This window comes from Phyllostomus hastatus, unplaced genomic scaffold, assembly GCF_019186645.2.
Source record: "Phyllostomus hastatus isolate PE091 unplaced genomic scaffold, TTU_PhHast_1.1 phas_contig_198, whole genome shotgun sequence".
NCBI classification, from domain to species: domain Eukaryota; kingdom Metazoa; phylum Chordata; class Mammalia; order Chiroptera; family Phyllostomidae; genus Phyllostomus; species Phyllostomus hastatus.
The window spans coordinates 4,225,560-4,246,027 of NW_025333715.1; the positions used below are offsets into that span (position 1 = coordinate 4,225,560).

Here is a 20,468-nt window from a genome sequence, read left to right on the forward strand (position 1 = left end):
CCAGTCCCGCAGGTCCCGCTCACGGAACATGCCCAGTGCAGGTGCACCCTGTTTCATCTCTCATGATGTATTTTTACAGCCCCCTTCCTACATGTAGATGTGTTTAGACACACAAGTATGTCCCACTGTGCTACAGTTGCCTACACTATTCTGTACAGGCCCATGCTGAACAAGCTTGCAGCCTAGAAGCATCCGGCCGTCCCATAGAGCTGAGGCGTGTAATAGGCTGCACCACCAAGGCTTGTGTAACTGCACTCGGCGGTGTTTGCGCTACGTTGAATCTCCCGTTTTTCATAACAGATCTCCATCATTAAGGGATGCGTGACTATATTACAAAATTGCTTTTCCAAAGAGTTGTAATAATTTATGCTGCTTTTGTTACTGTGTGTACCAGCTCCATCCTGACCTCGCCAGGTGGGATATCATCTCTTAACTTGAAGGAACAATTTTACAGCTACACATTTGTGATCCCATGGGTTGCCAGCATGTATGTGAGGGTAGATTTTTTTATAGCTTGCATGACTAATATAATTCAAGTTTTGACCCTCAGAAACCAAACTTTTATTATCTGTAGCATTTTAGTACGTCCCTTTTTGTGTTTTTTTAAGATTTTATTTATTTTTAGAGGAGGGGAAGGAAGGGAAAAAGAGACATCGTTATGAGACAGAAACATGGATAGGCTGCCTCTGGCACAGGCCCCCACCTGGGAACCGAACCTGCAGCCCAGGCATGTGCCCCAACTGGGAACCAAACCCTGACCATCACCCTGCAGGACAGTGCCCAACCCACTGAGCCACGCCAGTGGGGGCGGGGTTTCATTCTTTCCTGATCTGCAAATTCTGAGTTGGTTCCTTCAGCTGCCTTCTGGGACTCTGAGCCAGGGAGCAAATCAGCACCATCAGCCAAATTATACGAGACACCCAGTCCCTGAGAAAGTCTAGGCTCTGCCCAGCTGTAAACGGGGCGTAGAATTTGAGTTATCAGGTCAAAGCACTGGGCAAACCTCTGTGTCCGATCTACTTCAGAAGAGCCCATGTTTTCACACACCTACAGGAAAGAACGTGGGTACGTCTAGGCACACGCAGTCAGCTCGCTTGCAGCAAATGTCCAGACCTTTCTAAAATGCTTCCCGGTGTGTGAGCGTCTCGCTGCCAGATCAAGGAAGGCCTCTGCTGGGAGTCCAGACCTGGGACTGGGGTGGGCGTTCCACATTCCACTTGCTCTTGACTGTGAATGTTTTGCCTGTTAACAGCTCTGAACCTCAGTTTACAGAAAGGAGCACTGACACTTCATAGAGTGTAGCGAAAATTAAGTGCCTTTATTTACGTAAAGCGCCTGGTACAGTGTGTGGCTTGTGTTAGACACGCAGTACGTGGGTGACAGCTACGGTTGTTATAGAGCTGACATGGGTGTTTGTCAGGGTTTTTAAAAACCTAGATTTGGGTGCTTCTTGCTCCATTTGTGGTGCAATGGAAGAAAAGAACAGGCTTTAGAACCAAAAGAATTTGAGTGATAGAATATCAGCTCCAGTTTATCCTGGAGGAGTGGCTTTTGGCAAATTGTATAATTTGGTTTCTTCTCATCCGTAAGTTGAAATATATGTAAAACTACAGAGTACCTGACACACAGGATAAACGGCAGTTATTATTACCTCGGTCGCACGTACCTTAGGTACTGATTAAAGGCAAATTCACTTTACTGTGTTTTTACTCAGGGGAAAAAAGCCAGCAAAGTCTGTGCTAAGGAAGACTTTGTGGAGATCCTATTTTAGGAGCTCTTAAGATTCCAAGGGCCGAGCCGTATGGCCTAGCGTGGCAGGAAGGAGTTTGGGGACTAGGTGTTTCAGAGAAGGCCTCAAGGTGAGGTGGGGCAGTGGCACAGAGGGGGCCGAGCAGGTTTGTATGAGAGTGGGGAGAGGAGCAGAAATGGGGTGGGAAGAGGCGGGGGTGGGGGGTCAAAGCAGGTGAGGCAGGCGGTGCTGTCCAGGTGGCAGGGGGAGAGGAGCTGTTCAGGTGGTGGGCGCTGGGCAGGAGAACCTCCAGGGGCGTTGCTCTGCTCCCAGGGCAGGGCTGCACAGGGAAAGGGCCCATGCAGGATGGAGAAGTAGCAGCGTCAGGCAAAATCTGAAACGCAGAGACTCAAAGGAGTTTGGGGTAATTCTAAAGCTTGCTATTCTAAAGCTTGCAACTGAAAGGGTTGTGGTTTTCTTGAGGATGATAAGTTGGGTCCAGTGAGGAAAGAACCACATTTTTGTCATTGAAAATGAGTTGGTGACTGCTCAAGAATAAATGTATTTTGTCATCTTCATAGAAATTATTCCAGCCACAAGCAGCACTGCAGTCTGTCCGAGGAGAAGTGGCCATTGTGTCTCCCCGTTACCAACCACCCAACAAGGGCTGGAAACCTTGTCTTCTGGCCCTGCATGGCCGTTAGAACCGTGTGGTGTGGCGAGCCAGTCCTGCAGACCCCACCCGCCCCTGCCCCCGCCCCGGCAGCCAGAGCTCAGCACCAGCCTGCTGTTCTGTTTCTGTCGTCCCTCCCAGCTTTAACCCTGGGCGGTTCTTACTCGCTTGCAGTTTGGCTGTGCATTTGGTCTGACATTTCTAGGTGTTTTGCTGAGGGAGGGTTCCCAGTCCCTCTGGTGTGCCATATTGCGCGGAATGGAAGTCTCTCACCCCCCGGGTGATAATAGTCCGCTCTGAAATTCTAGGAATGAGGGAAGAACTATATTAGTCAGGGTCCTGGTAGGAAACAGATGGCACACTCAAACTGGGTAATTTGAGGAGCGTTTAATTGTAGCACTCTGGGTTCATTCAGGAAAAGGGAAGCTTTCCATCCCACTTAGGAAGAGTTCTGCTGGAGGAGTTAAGGGCTTACCCATCCACTGGGAGGCCAGGGGAGCTGCTCCAGCGCATCTGAGGCTGAAGCCCCCCAGCGAGCGGCTCTCCCGAGCTCCCGGGGAAGCCACCGTGCATCCGTGCCCGCTGCCGCTGCCTCCGGGCCTGTCAGCCTCCCCCTTCTTCCGCCCTCTGAATCTTTCCTGTGTTTCTCTGTGCGGGCTCTAACCCAGAACCATGCTGGAAAGGGGTTCTGGAACGGTAGCTGCCGGCTTCTGATCGGCAGAAGAAAGCTTAGGGAGAGGGTGCTCGCGATGCTGCTGAGTTGACCAGCACAGAGCCGCGACTGTTCACCAAGGTGGTCAGGGTGTGGGGACGCTGGTGGAGAGAGCAGTGGCCTGGGCTAGCAGCACCATGAGTGACCCCCACCCACGGCCTGGCCGGCAAGCGGAGGAAGCAGCTCCCGGAGCCTGGAGAAGGTGGCAGTGCAGGGTGCCTGGCCGGACGCAGGCGTCAGCCAGCCTCAGCGGCGGCTGCGCGGTGGGAGCTGTGAGGGCAGGCTCCCTCTCCGCACTGTCCTCACGCCTCTTCCCAGCCAGGCGGCGCCAGAAGCCAGGGAGGCAGCAGAGCCCCTTGACAGTCTCCCAGGGCGCCTTCTCCAGGGCGCAGAGTAGGGTGGCGACGGAGAAGGAAATGAAAGAAGTGGGTCCCTGAAAAGCCCTCTCGAGGAAGCTGTCTTGGGGACAGTTTGGAGGGCGTTGTGGAGAAGAGATGGGTTGGGGAGTGGGACGGTGTTGGACCTGTGAGGGGCTAAGGACAAAGGGAGCTCCCCCCGGTTTCCTGCAGACGACAAGGCTGTCGGCTGTGTGCCGGGGTGGAGAGCGGGGCTGCTGGCGTGTGGACTCGGGGCCATTGAACATAAGGCACTGAGTTCTGGACCCCACTCCCTGGCACACCTCCAGAGGCGTCCTGAAACCACTCAGAAAGTTAGGAAAACGTGAGAAGACCAGCAGCGGGAAAGCCAGGGCAAGGAAGAGTCGGGGAGGCAGGTGCATCGGTAAACCTCTTCTGCGGAGTATGTACACAGACTCCTTATGGGGACCTGCTTCCTTCGGAGTGTCACATTTTCTTAACGACCACTGAGTTCATTCATGGTGCTTTAAAGCTGATCACACTGATGCTTTACTTTTTAAGTAATGCGATAGTATGGGAATGACATCTCAGATTATTTTATGTGCTTATGTTAAAATTACAGTGACTCTGGGCTTGCTTTTTCAGTTGCTGGTGTACTTGGTTTTCTAATTGCTTTACTTGGGGCTCCTAAAAGTGCGGACTTGCACCCACTTTCTGGTGCTAGATACTTCATGTACACTAAGAATATTTAGTGTACCCTGCAGGAGCTATTTGGTTATGAATTCTGGTTATGAATTCTTTTTCATCTAGTCTAGCAATTTCCAGCAAGTGTGCTGTAAGAATTTTTAATTCTTTAAAAATTATTAAAGAATTATTTTTAAAATTTAATGATTTTAGAGAGAGGGGAAAGGGATGAGAGAGAGAGAGAAACAGCGATTTGTTGTTCTACTTACTGATACCTTCATTGGCTGGTTCTTATATGTGCCCTGACTGAGGATCCAACCCACAACTTTGGCGTGTCAGGGTGACACTCCGACAACTGAGCTACCACCCAGCCAGGGCAAGAATTTTTAAAACATGCAGTACCTGACTGTTTAGTCAGGGTCACTGACTTCTTTTCCCGTAGATTATCAAGTAAAAAAAATGAACCCTGTCCTGGTTGGTGTGGCTTAGTGGACTGAGCACCAGCCTGCAAACCAAGAGGTCGCAGGTTTGATTCCCAGTCAGGCCACATGCTTGGTTTGCCGGCCAGGTCTGCAGTTGAGGGTATGCAAGAGGCAGCTGATGCATGTTTCTCTCACATATTGATGTTTCTCTCCCTCTCTTTCTAAAAGTAAGTAAATAAAACCTTTAAAAAAGGAGCCAGCGTAGCTCAGTGGGCTGGGTGTTGTCCCGCAAACTGAAAGGTCTCCTCCAGTTCAGTTCCTGGTTAGGGGGCATGTGAGAGGCAGCCAGCTCATCAGTGTTTTGCTCCTTCCTCCCCTTTCCCCCCTCTCTAAAAATAAATAAATAAAACCTTTTCAATAAGTAAGTAAATAGATAAATAAACAATGAGACTCAGCAGCATAATAGTTGTCCAGCGTGCATGACTCAAAATTATATTTTGTCAAGTTGGCAAAAAACATATTCTTTGGTGCGCTGCAGAATTTCGGTGATGAGTTGATGTGTGCCATGAGGTGAAAAGGGTTGGAAATCGCTACTGTCGTCCAGAAACCAGAACTGTAACGGCGGGGGCGCAGGGCTGAGGACAGGCCTTCGAAGGGGTTGTGCCCAGATGTCTCCCTCTCTGGAGCTCGGGCTTTCTCGGGGGCCGGGGACGGCCGGACGCGGGGCGTGCTGACGTCAGAGTTGGTGGTCCTCAGCTCTTGGGGCTCCTGTTCAGGAAGAGCTTGGAGCAAGTGACAAGGTTACGTATACCCTCGCTTTTTCAGAAGCCTGGTTTCAATTACTGAAGGATTAATTAAACAACGTGTACTTATGGAGCAAATCTCTCTCTAGGAAGCTGTCCATTAAACTGCCAGGTTTGGTCTTTTTGTTGGCCTTCACCCATTAGAGGCCACCGGCCCTTGAGAGCTGGAGCAGGAACGTACCGCAGACGGGACGGAGCCGTTCTGGACGGCCCTAGAAGTAATGGGGACGGGCGCCCTTGTGAGGGGAGTGGGGGGAGGTTGTGGGCAGCCACCCACTTTCAAGGCCACCCTCTGACAGGACAAGTGCCAGCTGTCCCTGGCTGCCATTCACCCACTGGGTCGTGTAGTGTTAGGAACTTGGCCCGAGGGGGCTGAGTGCTGCTCAAGAGCCCGTGAACCCTGTGCTGGAGTTCCCTCGTCTGTGGGGTGAGGGTGTCGGTGCTGCGCGTCACTGGTTGGGTTCTCGCGTGAAATCGAGCACTGCAGGGAGCACTCCGGCGGCTGGTGGTGTTGCCCAGCAGGTTCGTCGAAACACAGAAGATAGTCTGCTGCAGAGGCGATGAGGGGCGGTTTCCTTTAGATTCCGAGGTTGTTTCAGTGTTTAAAGGTGACTTGGGGTCATGTGATTATATACCCAACTTAATGCCAAAGTAATAGCCCCTTGCCTAGCTATTTTAGACCTCAGATATTTCAGGAAGGAGTAGGTCAAGCTCCTAGGGTTTGGAGTGACTGACCATCCTCAGCCCTGGTCCGTGTTTGGGTTCTGAGGTCTTCCCATGCCTCTTGTGTTGATTCAAGTTGGGGGCTTTTCCCCTTGAAACTGGGCCTGGAGAAATTTGACAGGCAGGGTCTCCGGCATCTTTAGCTCTGCTTTCAGGCCGATCGCGTTCTATTTATATTAAGTTCCAGCCTCGTTCTCTAAGGCCTAGTTCTCGTGCCGCGCACCGGCTCCCGGAGGGCCTGCCATGTGCTGCCGTCCACGGTCCCCGCAGCAGGAGGGCTGCAGCACGGCTCGAAGTCCCTGCCCTTCAAGAGATTTATACCCTGGTGGGAAAGAGAGAGGCAGTGCACAAGTAGCATATCCTGTCCGCTGGGGATGAGTGCTGAGGGGGAAGTGAGGTGGGGGGAAGTGTTTGGGAAAGCCGAGGTGAAGCTCTTTTTAGTAGAATGGCGGAGGAAGGCCTTATTAATCAGGCGACATTTGCCTGGAGACGGGAAGGAAGTAAGAGGGACGAGCTGTGTGGCTGTGAAGAGCGGTGCAGGCGAGAACAAAGTTCTGGAGCAGAAATAGCAGTGGCCCACCCGGAGCCCCGGAACAGCGGGAGTAGCGCAGAGCAGGGTAGGCGGAGAGACCCGAGAGGCAATGGGGCCGGAGAGGGGCCCCCCGGCCCAGCTGCGCTCGGAGGGAGGTCGGAGCCACTGCAGGGCGTGGACATGAGGAGCCCAGCTTACCTTTTTAAAGTATCACCAACTTTTCCTGCCACTAGCTCCATTTCCAGCTCCCCCTGAGAGGAAACTAAGAAACTAGCTTCACAGCCATTGTAGAAAAACTTTGTCCTAACTTTTGTGTTTCATAACTTCTTTTTTAAATGATTGATATTAAAGTCATTTGGAGCAGTTTAGCCTAGTCTTGTTCATCTCTGGCTCTGAGACAAGGAGACGGGCCCGGGCAAAAGTAAAAATAAAGTCAGCTCTGGATTAACTGTTTAAAAAGAGCTTTACATCCCATGCTAAGTACATTCGAAAAGGTAGTGCAAAGGGCTGGCCCAGTCAGATGACTTCAGGGGCAGTGTAGGTCCTCGGCTTGATGAATTGTTATTTTCCTCCATCGTGCTGTCCTCCAAAGTGACTGTTTCAATCCCCTGTTTCCTAGCGATCACCAGTAATTACTCTGGGAACACGGAATTGCCAAATAAAGAACCGCGTGGGGGTCAGAGGGGCTAGAACTTCTTGCAGACCTCCAGAAGGAACCTGCGAGAACAGCCGCTGCTCTTCAGCTCGCGCTGCCCAGCTTGTTGTCCCCTGGGCTTCGACGGCTGGGCGGGAGGGCGCCCTGGACACAGTTGTGTGCCGGGAGGGAGTGGCCCTTAAGTCTGTGCGGCTGACTGCAGTGAGGGGCCCCTGCCCTGCGGTGACGTGCATGTGGATGGAAGGGACTGAATTCCATTCTCAGGCCTGCCCCTTTCTCAGATTTGGGGAGGGGGCAGCCATTGGAGTGACTGTGTCATCATTTTTTGAGACTCTTGCTTCAGTGACCAGTCTAATAACATGAAAGCAAATAAATGAAAGTGGGGTTTTTAAAAAGATTTTATTTACTTATTTTTAGAGAGAGGTAAATAAGTTGCATCTCACAGATCCTCAGCTGGGGACCTGGCCCACAACCCAGGCATGTGCCCTGACCGGGAATCAAACCGGCGACCTTTTGGATTGTGGTCCGGCACTCGATCCACTGAGTGATACCGGCCAGGGCAAAAGTGTTTTTCTCATCCCTGCCACCCCATAACTGGAAAAGATCTTTAAGTTGCTGTTTTGTTTTTTTATTGAGAGTAATAATATAGTCCTATATTTTTATCCAATTGAATTGGAGGGTGGTACTCATTTATTTGATAATGAAGTTTTTACTGCATTGAAATTGTTTTTACCCAAAGAGTTTCTTTTCATACTACCATAGACTCCTGCCTCACTCTTTTTGGGGAGGGGGGCACAGTGAACTTGACTGATACTGCATGGCAAGGTAGGGTTCCCTAAGCCCCTCCCTTTCTTCAGGGGGTCTGGGATGGGAACTGCGGAGGTCAGGGGATTCTCAGTATGCTGCGGGGTCGGCATGGGGCGAGCACTGCCCGGCAGCCGAGCGCCTCTTCTCCTCGCCGGGGCTGGGGGTCCAGGGGTCTCTTACTCCTTGAGGGCGTGTGTCCACCGCCATGTGGCTGTAGCCAAGTTCATTGTCATACCAGGAAACGAGCTTGACAGAGTGGTCACTGAAAGCAATGCCAGCCCCAGCATCGAAGTTGGAGGAGTGGGCATCACTGTTCGAGTCGCAGGAGACAGCCTCCTCTCAGTATATCCTAGGATGCCCTCCAGGGGCCCTCTGATGCCTGCCTCACTGCCTTCTTCTTCTGTATTTTTTTCATTATCATTTATCTCCCCATACCCTCTTCCACCTCACCCACCCTTCTCCCCAAGAATCATCACACTGTTGGTGGTGGAATCCATGGCCACTACCTTCTTAATATCACTGTATTTGGCAGATTTCTCCAGGCGGCAGGTCAGGTCCACAACTGATACATTGGGGGTGGGGACGCAGAAGGTCATGCCAGTGAGCTTCTCATTCAGCTCAGGGATGACCTTGCCCACAGCCTTGGCAGCAACAGTAGAACAAGAATTATGTCCTGGGCAGACCCGCGGCCATCACACCACAGCTTCCCAGAGGGGCCATCCATGGTCTTCCAGGTGGCAGTGAAAGGGTCGTGAGACCCTCCAGCATGTCATGGATGACCTTGGCCAGAAAGGCCAAGCAGTGGATGGAGCAGAAGGCATTGTGACAGTCTTCAGGGAGCTGTCATACTTGTCATGGTTCATAGCCATCACAGACATGGGGGCATCCGCAGGAGGGGCGGAGATGATGCCCCTCTTGGCTCCACCCTTCTCCACGGTGGCAAAGCCACCAGTGGACTCAGCAGCATACTCAGCACCAGCCCATTTGATGGTGGTGGGGTCTCGCTCCTGGGAGACGGAGATGGGCTTTCCAGTGATGTCAAGTTTTCTGGTCTCAGCCTTGACCGTGCCTTTGAACTTGCCATGAGTAGAATCATACCGGAGCATGTAGACCGTGTAGTTGAGGTCAATGGAGGGGTTATTAATGACAATAATATCCCATTTTGCCAGAGTTAAAAGCAGCCCTGGTGACCAGGCTCCCAATACGGCCAAATCCTTTCACTTTGACCTTCACCGTCGTGTCTCGGGGTTGTGGCTGGCACTGCACAGGAAGGCGTGGCTGTCCGTCAAGCTGGAGGAGCAGAGAGCTCCTGCCTCACTCTTTGGGCCACTTCTCTGCATGTTGCATTTTCAGAGATGGGTAGGATTAGAAATAAAGGGAGATGAAATTCAGACAGTTGTTTTCACCTGGGCATCTGAATGATATCTCCTCCATCATCTGGACTTGACTTTATTTATGCTGGGGGGGGCGCATGTCTCATATATTCTTTCTTTTCTCCCATTTCCAGGAGGGCTGTTGGCCCGCTGCTGTGCTGCTGAACAGCATGCAGTCCTTTCGGGAGCAAAGCAGTTACCACGGAAACCAGCAGAGCTACCCACAGGAGGTACACAGCTCATCCCGGCTAGAAGACTTCAGCCCTCGCCAGGCCCAGATGTTCCAGAATTTTGGGGGTGCAGGTGGCGGTACTGGCGGCAGTAGCGGCGGCAGCGGTGGTGGACGACGAGGGACGGCAGCAGCTGCAGCAGCAATGGCCAGCGAGACCTCTGGCCATCAAGGCTACCAGGGTTTCAGGAAAGAGGCTGGAGACTTCTACTACATGGCAGGCAACAAAGATCCCGTGGCGACAGGCACCCCGCAGCCTCCTCAGCGAAGGCCTTCCGGGCCTGTACAGAGCTATGGACCCCCCCAGGGGAGCAGCTTTGGCAATCAGTATGGGAGTGAGAGTCATGTGGGCCAGTTTCAAGCACAGCACTCTGGCCTCGGTGGTGTGTCTCACTATCAGCAGGACTACTCGGGGCCTTTCTCCCCGGGGAGTGCTCAGTACCAGCAGCAGGCTTCCAGCCAGCAGCAGCAGCAGCAAGTCCAGCAGCTGAGACAACAGCTTTACCAATCCCATCAGCCTCTGCCACAGGCCGCCGGCCAGCCGGCATCTGGTTCATCCCATCTGCAGCCGATGCAGCGGCCCTCGGCTCTGCCATCCTCTGCCACTGGTTACCAGTTACGAGTGGGTCAGTTTGGCCAGCACTACCAGTCTTCTGCTGCCTCCTCCTCCTCTTCCTCCTTCCCATCTCCACAGCGTTTCAGCCAGTCTGGGCAGAGCTATGACGGCAGTTACAGTGTGAATGCTGGATCCCAGTATGAAGGGCATAATGTGGGTTCTAACGCACAGGCTTATGGAACACAATCAAATTACAGCTATCAGCCTCAATCTATGAAAAATTTTGAACAGGCAAAGATTCCACAAGGGACCCAGCAGGGGCAGCCACAGCAGCAGCCGCAGCAGCAGCCACAGCAGCAGCAGCCTCAGCAGCAGCAGCAGCAGCAGCACGCCCCGCAGCACGTGATGCAGTATACCAACGCTGCCAGCAAGCTGCCACTGCAGAGCCAGGTGGGGCAGTACAGCCAGCCCGAAGTTCCTGTGAGGTCCCCAATGCAGTTCCACCAGAACTTCAGCCCCATTTCTAACCCCTCCCCAGCTGCCTCTGTGGTTCAGTCTCCAAGCTGTAGCTCGACCCCGTCTCCTCTAATGCAGAGTGGGGAGAATCTCCAGTGTGGGCAAGGCAGTGTGCCCATGGGCTCCAGAAACAGAATCTTACAGTTAATGCCTCAGCTTAGCCCAACCCCGTCGATGATGCCCAGCCCTAATTCTCACACTGCAGGCTTCAAAGGGTTTGGACTAGAAGGCGTGCCAGAAAAGCGACTGACGGATCCTGGGTTGAGTAGTTTGAGTGCCCTGAGTACTCAAGTGGCCAATCTTCCTAATACTGTTCAGCACATGCTACTTTCCGATGCCCTGACACCTCAGAAGAAAACCTCCAAGAGGCCCTCCTCCTCCTCTAAGAAAGCAGACAGCTGCACAAACTCGGAAGGCTCCTCCCAGCCTGAAGAACAACTGAAGTCCCCGATGGCAGAGTCACTGGATGGAGCCTGCTCCAGCAGTTCTGAGGATCAGGGCGAGAGAGTGAGGCAGCTGAGTGGCCAGAGCACCAGCTCCGACACCACCTACAAGGGTGGGGCCTCGGAGAAAGCCGGCTCCTCCCCAGCACAGGGTGCTCAGAATGAAGCCCCCAGGCTCAGTGCCAGTCCGGCAGCCAGAGAAGAGGCGGCCTCGCCAGGTGCTAAGGACACGCCATCGTCATCTGAGGACAACCCAAAAGTCAATGAGAAGACGGTTGGAGTGATTGTCTCCCGGGAAGCCATGACAACTCGGGCAGAAAAGCCCGGAGGACAAGATAAAGGCTCCCAGGAGGAGGATCCTGCAGCCACTCAGAGGCCACCCAGCACCGGTGGGGCTAAGGAAACCAGTCACACGTCAGTTCCACAGCCAGAGCCTCCGGCAGGAGGCGGGAAGGGAAACAAGGGCGGGGATAACAACTCCAACCACAACGGAGAGGGCAACGGCCAGAGCGGGCACCCTGCAGCAGGCCCCGGCTTCATAGGCAGAACTGAGCCTAACAAGTCTCCCGGAAGCCTGCGCTACAGTTATAAAGAAAGCTTCGGGCCGACCATGTCAAGAAGTGTCGGTGGCTTTCCTCAGTACCCTACAGGACAAGATAAGGGGGATTTCACTGGCCACGGGGAGCGGAAGGGTAGAAATGAGAAGTTCCCCAGCCTCCTCCAGGAAGTGCTTCAGGGCTACCACCACCACCCTGACCGGAGATACCCCAGGAGTGCTCAGGAGCATCAGGGCATGGCCGGGGGCCTGGAAGGAGCCACGAGGCCTAATGTCTTAATTAGCCAAACCAATGAATTAGCTAGCAGGGGCCTTTTGAACAAAAGCATTGGGTCCCTATTAGAAAACCCCCACTGGGGCCCCTGGGAGAGGAAATCCAGCAGCACCGCTCCCGAAATGAAACAGATCAATTTGGCTGACTATCCAATTCCCCGCAAGTTTGAAATAGAGCCTCAGTCATCAGCCCATGAGCCCGGGGGTTCCCTCTCTGAAAGAAGATCAGTGATCTGTGATATTTCTCCACTAAGGCAGATTGTCAGGGACCCAGGGGCTCACTCGCTGGGACACATGGGTGCCGACACCAGACTTGGGAGGAATGAACGTCTCAATCCAAGTTTAAGCCAGTCAGTCATTCTTCCAGGTGGCTTGGTGTCCATGGAAGCAAAGCTGAAATCCCAGAGTGGGCAGATAAAAGAGGAAGACTTTGAGCAGTCCAAATCCCAAGCTAGTTTCAACAACAAGAAGTCTGGAGACCACTGCCACCCTGCCAGCATCAAGCACGAGTCCTACCGAGGCAACGCCAGCCCCGGAGCCGCCACCCACGACTCCCTCTCAGACTACGGCCCGCAAGACAGCAGACCTATGCCAATGCGGCGGGTCCCTGGCAGAGTGGGGGGTCGGGAGGGCATGAGGGGCCGGTCCCCTTCTCAGTATCATGACTTTTCAGAAAAATTGAAGATGTCTCCTGGGAGGAGCAGGGGTCCGGGAGGAGACCCTCATCACATGAACCCACACATGACCTTCTCAGAGAGGTCCAACAGGAGTTCGTTACACGCTCCCTTTGCTCCCAACTCGGAAAGCCTAGCCTCTGCGTATCACGCAAACACCCGGGCTCATGCTTACGGGGACCCCAGTGCAGGTTTGAACTCGCAGCTCCACTACAAGAGGCAGATGTACCAACAGCAGCAGGACGAATATAAAGACTGGAGCAGCAGCTCTGCTCAGGGAGTGATCGCGGCGGCCCAGCACAGGCAGGAGGGGGCCCGGAAGAGCCCGAGGCAGCAGCAGTTCCTAGACAGAGTGCGGAGCCCCCTGAAGAACGACAAGGACGGGATGATGTATGGCCCGCCCATGGGGACTTACCACGACCCCAGCGGTCAGGAGGGTGGGCGCTGCCTCATGCCCAGTGATGGTCTGTCGAACAAAGGCATCGAATTGAAGCATGGCTCCCAGAAGTTACAACAGGAATCTTGCTGGGATCTTTCTCGGCAGACTTCTCCAGCCAAAAGCGGCGGCCCTCCAGGAATGTCCAATCAGAAAAGGTACGGCCCACCCCATGAAACCGACGGCCACAGCCTGGCGGAGTCCACGCAGTCCTCCAAACCTAGCAACGTCATGCTGAGGCTTCCTGGTCAAGAGGACCACTCGTCTCAGAACCCCCTCATCATGAGGAGGCGTGTCCGCTCTTTCATCTCTCCCATTCCCAGCAAGAGACAGTCACAGGACTCGAAGAACAGCAGCACTGAAGATAAAGGGCGCCTGCTTCACCCGCCCAAAGAAGGTGCTGATAAAGCATACAATTCCTATGCCCATCTCTCTCACAGCCAGGACTTCAGGTCCATCCCTAAGAGGGAATCCTCCAAGGACCTTCCAAGTGCAGACAGTAGGAACTGCCCTGCTGTTACCCTCACAAGTCCCGCTAAGACCAAAATACTGCCCCCGCGCAAAGGACGGGGGTTGAAATTGGAAGCTATCGTTCAGAAGATCACATCCCCGAACATTAGGAGGAGTGCGTCCTCGAACAGCGCAGAGGCTGGGGGAGACACGGTTACCCTGGATGACATACTGTCTCTGAAGAGTGGCCCTCCCGAAGGCGGGGGTGTGGCTGTGCAGGATGCCGAGTTGGAGAAGAGAAAAGGTGAGGGGGTGTCTGACCTCGTCTGTCCAGCAAACCAGGAGCTGAACGTAGAAAAGCCTCTTGCAAGGTCTTCAGAGGAGTGGCGTGGCAGTGGGGACGACAAAGTGAAGACCGAGACGCACCCAGACACGGTCACAGCCGGGAAGGAGCTCCCTGGTGCCATGACTTCTGCCACCTCACAGAAGCCTGGGGGTAACCAAGGGAGACCAGATGGCTCCTTGGGCGGGGCGGCGCCTCTGCTCTTCCCTGACTCAAAGAACGCGCCTGCAGCAGGCGGACTGGCCCCTGAGGCGAACCCCAAGGCTGAAGAGAAGGAGACCGACGCAGTGACCATTTCCCCCAAACAGGAGGGTTTCCCCCCGAAGGGGTATTTCCCTTCAGGAAAGAAGAAGGGGAGACCCATTGGTAGTGTGAATAAGCAAAAGAAACAGCAGCAGCCACCGCCTCCGCCCCCTCAGCCCCCCCACGTACCAGAAGGTTCTGCAGATGGAGAGCCAAAGCCAAAAAAGCAGAGGCAAAGGAGGGAGAGGAGGAAGCCTGGGGCACAGCCAAGGAAGCGGAAAACCAAACAGGCAGTTCCCATCGTAGAACCCCAAGAACCCGAGATCAAGCTGAAGTATGCCACCCAGCCGCTGGATAAAAGCGATGCCAAGAACAAGTCTTTTTTCCCTTACATCCACGTAGTAAATAAGTGTGAACTTGGAGCCGTTTGTACAATCATCAACGCCGAAGAAGAAGAACAGACCAAATTGGTGAGGGGGCGGAAGGGGCAGAGGTCTCTGACCCCGCCGCCCAGCAGCACTGAGAGCAAGGTGCTCCCAGCCTCGTCCTTCATGCTGCAGGGACCTGTGGTGACAGAGTCTTCTGTGATGGGGCACCTTGTCTGCTGTCTGTGTGGCAAGTGGGCCAGTTACCGGAACATGGGCGACCTCTTTGGACCCTTTTATCCCCAAGATTATGCAGCCACTCTCCCGAAGAACCCCCCTCCAAAGAGGGCCACAGAAATGCAGAGCAAAGTTAAGGTGCGGCACAAAAGCGCTTCCAACGGCTCCAAGACGGACACTGAGGAGGAGGAGGAGCAGCAGCAGCAGAAGGAGCAGAGGAGCCTGGCTGCCCACCCCCGGTTTAAGCGGCGACACCGCTCAGAAGACTGTGGCGGCGGCGGCGGCCCTCGGTCCCTGGCCCGGGGCCTCCCCTGTAAAAAAGCCACCACGGAGGGCAGCAGCGAAAAGACTGTTTTGGACTCAAAGCCCTCCATGCCCACCACTTCAGAAGGTGGCCCCGAGCTGGAGTTACAAATCCCTGAACTACCTCTTGACAGCAACGAATTTTGGGTCCATGAGGGTTGTATTCTCTGGGCCAATGGAATCTACCTGGTCTGTGGCAGGCTCTACGGCCTGCAGGAAGCGCTGGAAATAGCCAGAGAGATGGTGAGTGTGGGGATCCTTACCGGTGTGCTCTTTCTCTCTTTCTCTGTGGTTCCGTTTCCTCCACCTCTGCCTGTTTCAGCCTCGCTGTTTTATCGGGAGAGTTGTTTAACTCTTATCAGTAATGTGCATCTACAGGTTACAAAGTCCTGCTAGTGCAGTAGAGCTTATTAAAACAGACATCATTCTCCACTCAGACCAGGTTCCCGATTTTCTCTGCCAGTTTCCTGTTTCTAAAGAGTAAGCTTTTACTGCTTTTTTATGTATTGATCCCTTTTTCCCCATTTTTCAGTGTCTGACTCAGATACTTAAGCAGTAAACTGTGGTTACAGTTCCTTTCTTCTAAAACATCATTTCTCTAGAATTATTAATTTGTATTATTATTTGCTTTTTATTTTGGGGGGGCCACATCTTTCCAATTCAGACTTTCCATTGGGATATTTATCCTGTAGGTCTGTTTCATAGCCTTGACCCAGTGAATGGTCTTTCCTTAGCCCCGTGTCCTCGCCTTTCCTAGCCCGGGCCCTCGCCAGCGGAGCCCTCATCACCGTCCTCCAGCAGGTTCCCGAGAAGGGCGCGTGGGAGGCCCACACGCTGAGATGTGTCTGCTGGAAGCGTCTCCGTTCCAGTCGCGTGTAATCGAAGATTGGCTGGGTGTCGGGTTCTAGATTTGAAATCGCTTTCTCTCACTGTCTTGGCATCGTGGCACCTGGCTGGTCCTGTGGCTTCTAGGGTTGCAGTCGAGAGGACCGGAGGCCCGATTTCCCGCCGTTCTGTGGGTGCGTCTCCTCTTCTCCCTGCAGGTCTGAGGGTCTTCTCGTGCCCCTCAGGGCCTGACGTCTCAAAATGACGGGCCTTGGGCCCATCTTGTCCTCCACGGTGCCGGCCACTCGGGGAGGGTTTGCCGCCTGTGAACCCCGTTCCTTCCGTTGAGGAAGTCGGTCGTGTGTCATTTCCTGGGTAGTTTCTCTCCCTCCCTTTTTGTCTCTGTCCTCTCTTCTGGAATTCCTGTTAATGAGGTGATCGTCCCTCCGGGGTTGATCCTCTGGCTTTATCTTTTCCTCCTGCTCCTGCGTTTCCTCTCATTTTCCTGCATTTTTCTGCATTTTTGTCCTCATTTCTCCATGCTTTCTTCAGTTTCCTCATCTAACCTTTTATTTACTTATCTTAACTTCTGATATCCTGAAAAGCTTTTTTCCTCTGGTTTCCAGCCCGTCCTGCACCCCCGACTTCCCGAGGCCCTGCCTTCCACGCGCTCTGCCGCAAGGGGGCTGGCTCTCCGGGGGCTGCTCCACCGCCCTCAGTGCTCCCCGCTTCCTCTTGGCCGCCGAACCACTCACTCTGCCTCTTCCAGTCCAGCTGCCGGAACATGGACATCTCCTGTGGGACATTTGTTCCTCTTCCATTCTTCATGTCCTCATGAGCTTGTCTTATAAGTTGATCCTGTTTTTGTGGGAAGGACACAGATGAGTAAATGTATGTTTGGTCTCCAAGATTTAATCAGATGAGAGTTTTTTGTGTTACTTTATATTTAAAACTTCATGGTTTTACACAAACGACTTTCAGTCACAGCTAATAAGGATTTATCAGCCAGAGTCAAATTATTCTTAGACACTTTTTACTGCCCTCTCCCTCCCCCTGACAGCTCTCCCGAAAGCACTAGGTTTTATCATTGCATTATGCCCAGAATTTGTAACAGTGTCTGGTAAAAAGGAAATACTCAAACTATAGTGAAATAAAATGTAATTAACATGAAATTTATATATGTACTTTAAATTAGAACATTCTAGTTGTCACACAAGGGGTCTTCTTTCCTACTAAGACCCCATACACCTGGTGTTTCCTTTCCTGTCTCCATCATCGATGTCACTCCCAAACCCCAAGTTTTGAAATAGATTTACTTCCTAAGACACAGTGACATTTCAAAATGCAGAAGTCCTAAAGGGGTGTAACATTTAAGGCCCTGAAGTACAAAATTCTTCAAAATAGTTAATTCTGAGTACGTGGTAACCCATTCATCATCTTGTCCCAGTTTGTAGCCTGCTTGCCAACTCTCCTCTCGGAGTGAAAGTATTTGGTGGGTTGATTTGTTTTGTTTATTTGTTACTTTTTGATTACTTTTCTGTCCATCCACTAGTGTTTTATTTTGACATAGATTATTACTAACATCTCTCAGTAACTTTTGTCAGCTCCCGAACATTCTATAGCAGGAGCTGGTGACCAGTCATCAGGAGGCTGAGTCCCGCCTAGCAAAGCCCTGGGTCCCGGGTCTCAGCCCAAGTCCGGTTTCTGGAAAGTAGGAGGGGCCCGACACCGATGCGACCACCCCGAACCTCAGTGCCCTCCGTCCCCAGGAGGCTGGTGAACGCTCAGGCTGCGTTTTTAAATCCCTAATCAGAAATCCACGTCTTCATAAATTGACAGTTTTCGTCTGTTACTTGTCAACTTTTACCCCAAAATAAAATCTGGAATGTTATAATTAGAACATCGCCACTGAATATGATAAATCATTCTTTCTCTTTAACCCACCCCCACAACTTACATCGACTACATGGTTAAAATAACATGAAACATCTTGGGTAGATAACATTGAAAGTAACTTTGGGGGGGTTTGTTCGTCTTTTTAAAATACTCATTTCAGCCTCAGCTGTTTCATAAATACTTCAATTAGTCATGTGATCTAATGGATAAAAAGTTGGCATGCTTCATTTAAAGATAAAAGGTGAAAAAGCAGGTGTTTTTCTCCCTACACCCTGTACAACACAGTCTCCAAACCTCGACTCTTTAGTTCTCTGACAGCTCCATCAGGGCTGCCCATTTCCCCGTCTGCTTTAATAGTAGGTTTCAGAACACAAACAGTTGACCAATCTTTTTTTTTTTAAATTGATACGATTACATATATCATACTAGTTTTCTGAGCACACTTAAATCTCATACTGCAGCTTTAAGCTTATTTCCTTATACTGTACCCACTCACTTTCCCAGTACCCTTTGAAAATACTAACTTTCTAGCCCTGGCCAGTGCTAGGTCGCCGGTTCAGTTCCCAGTTGGGGCACATGCCTGGGTTGTGAATTTGGTCCCTGGTCTTGGTCTCGGTCGGGGTGCCTATGGAAGGCAACGAGTCGGTGTCTGTCTCTCACACTGATGTTTCTCTCCCTCTCTTCCTCCCTCCTTTCTAAAAAAAATAATAGTAAATACTTTCTCTTTCCTCAGTTCTATTCTATTTTACATGCCCCTTTTAGAATAGAATGCTAGCTCTGTATATTGAATTTAATATATTTTTAAAGATTTTATTTACCTTTAGAGAGAGGGGAAGGGAGGGAGAAAGAGAGAGAGAAACATGGATGTGCGAGAGATGCATCGATCCGTTGCCTCTCGTGTGCCCCCCACTGGGGACTGGGCCCACAGCCCAGGCATGTGCCCTGACCGGGAATCAAACCAGCAGCCTTTCAGTTCGCAGCCTGGTACTCAGTCCACTGAGACACACCAGCCAGGGCTAAACTTACTTTTTCAAAAGGTCCGTACATCTGGTTTCATCCTCACAAGTCCCCCAGTGAGACGGGAAGGGAGGACAGACCATTCCATCACCCTCAGAATAGAGGGGGGCTGGGCTGTAGTGACGCATGCTCAGGCCTAGGGATGTGTTGTTTGTTTTGTTTTTTGTTGGTGGTGTTTTCATTTTTTTAATTGTTGTTCAAACACAGTTGTGTCCATTTCCGCCTCCCCTCCCACCCCCCACCATGATGTGTTGATTTTAAAAATGATTTGAAAAGGTATCCTTCTTGGTTCTTTGAGCTGATGTTCCACTGTGACTGCAGGATCCTTTTCTTTTTTGCCTAGCTTTTATTCTCCTTTTGTTAATGTACTTGAGAACAAATTAAAATTACACTAACTTGCCTTCTTTTTTTTAATCTGATTGATGGTGTTTCAATTTGTCGAGGTCACTTTGAGTCTACTTTTATCTTGGGTTTTAGCAGGTGCGTCCAATTTTGGTCTGCCTAATAAGCATGCTCTCAATCCCATCATGTTGAGATAAGGCCACAAATATTTTATTAGAGATCCATTTTGGCCTATGTATCTATGAGGTGTTTTGACAAGCATGATATTATAACAAAATAATATGACGTCCTCAAGAGACAATAGCTCCTCCCTGTAAGTATCCCACTACTCTGAACATTGCTGAAAACCAGAACATTCTTGTACAGAAACCTGTACTTCCCTTCCTTTTCTGAGCATGGGACTTAATCCATTCATTTCTGCACAGCCCTCTTTGCTTTCGTCTGTGACCTCTGCTTGCTTACCTTGGCATGATTGTGTATGTGACTCCCCAGTGACCTGCGGCATGGATGCCGTGACAGAGTTAATTGCCTCTAAACAGGCACACCTCTGACTTGGTGTGTAAAAACCACCTTTGATGCGTCTGGGAATGGGAAGGCCTTCCTGAAGGCTTGGGGCAGCAGGCGGGGCTCTGGCGACCGCGGGTCTCCGGTGGGCCCCTGGACAGCGCAACCCGGCCGTGGCCCTGTGCTCGGGAGAGCTGCCTGCGCGCATGCCAGTCCCCTCCTCCCCGACCTGGGCTGACGATGCCCCTTCTAAGGAGATCAGCCGCCACCGTGGGGAACTTCTCATCTTTTCTTTTTACTCACCGCCGCCCCCCCCCCCCAGAATATGTTAAAGAACTGGTTTTAGGTTAATTTTTTTGGATCAGTATATTACAGATTATATTTTTTAAAATTATTTTTAATACAAGTTTAAATAATAGAAACAGTTTATCTTACCCAATCTCACAAGCTAACATCCTCTTTGATTTACTTCAAATTATGGCAAAAACATGATTTAATAAGTATAAGAACATTAATACGTTGATTGCATTATGAAAATGTGACTGCATGTTAAAACGACAAAAACAGGTCACTTCCCCTCTCTGGTTATCTGTAAAGTACGGGATTTACCCGAGGTGCTCCGTGAATGCCCATCTGCGTGCTCCTTACGTTAGCAGCCTAGCAAGGCTGCCAGCAGCCCAGACCTGCTTCTAACTCCGGTGCCCCTCCCCTTCACACGTGCCCTGCAGCGACCTCCCTGTGCGCCTGCCCTCCCTCTCCGGTTCCCACACGCTCTGCGTCCGTTCCCCCTC

At 51.8% G+C, this 20,468-nt stretch overlaps 1 protein-coding gene across 4 annotated transcripts in view; it reads left to right on the forward strand.

Moving 5' to 3' along the window:
* TCF20 (transcription factor 20) overlaps positions 1-20,468 on the forward strand; it is a 97,173-nt gene that overhangs the window by 45,106 nt on the left and 31,599 nt on the right. For all 4 annotated transcript variants that reach the window (XM_045834722.1, XM_045834723.1, XM_045834724.1 and 1 more), the window contains exon 2: positions 9,604-15,336. In XM_045834722.1, coding sequence (XP_045690678.1) covers positions 9,604-15,336 — 5,733 coding nt within the window. The remainder of the gene's footprint in view (positions 1-9,603; positions 15,337-20,468) is intronic.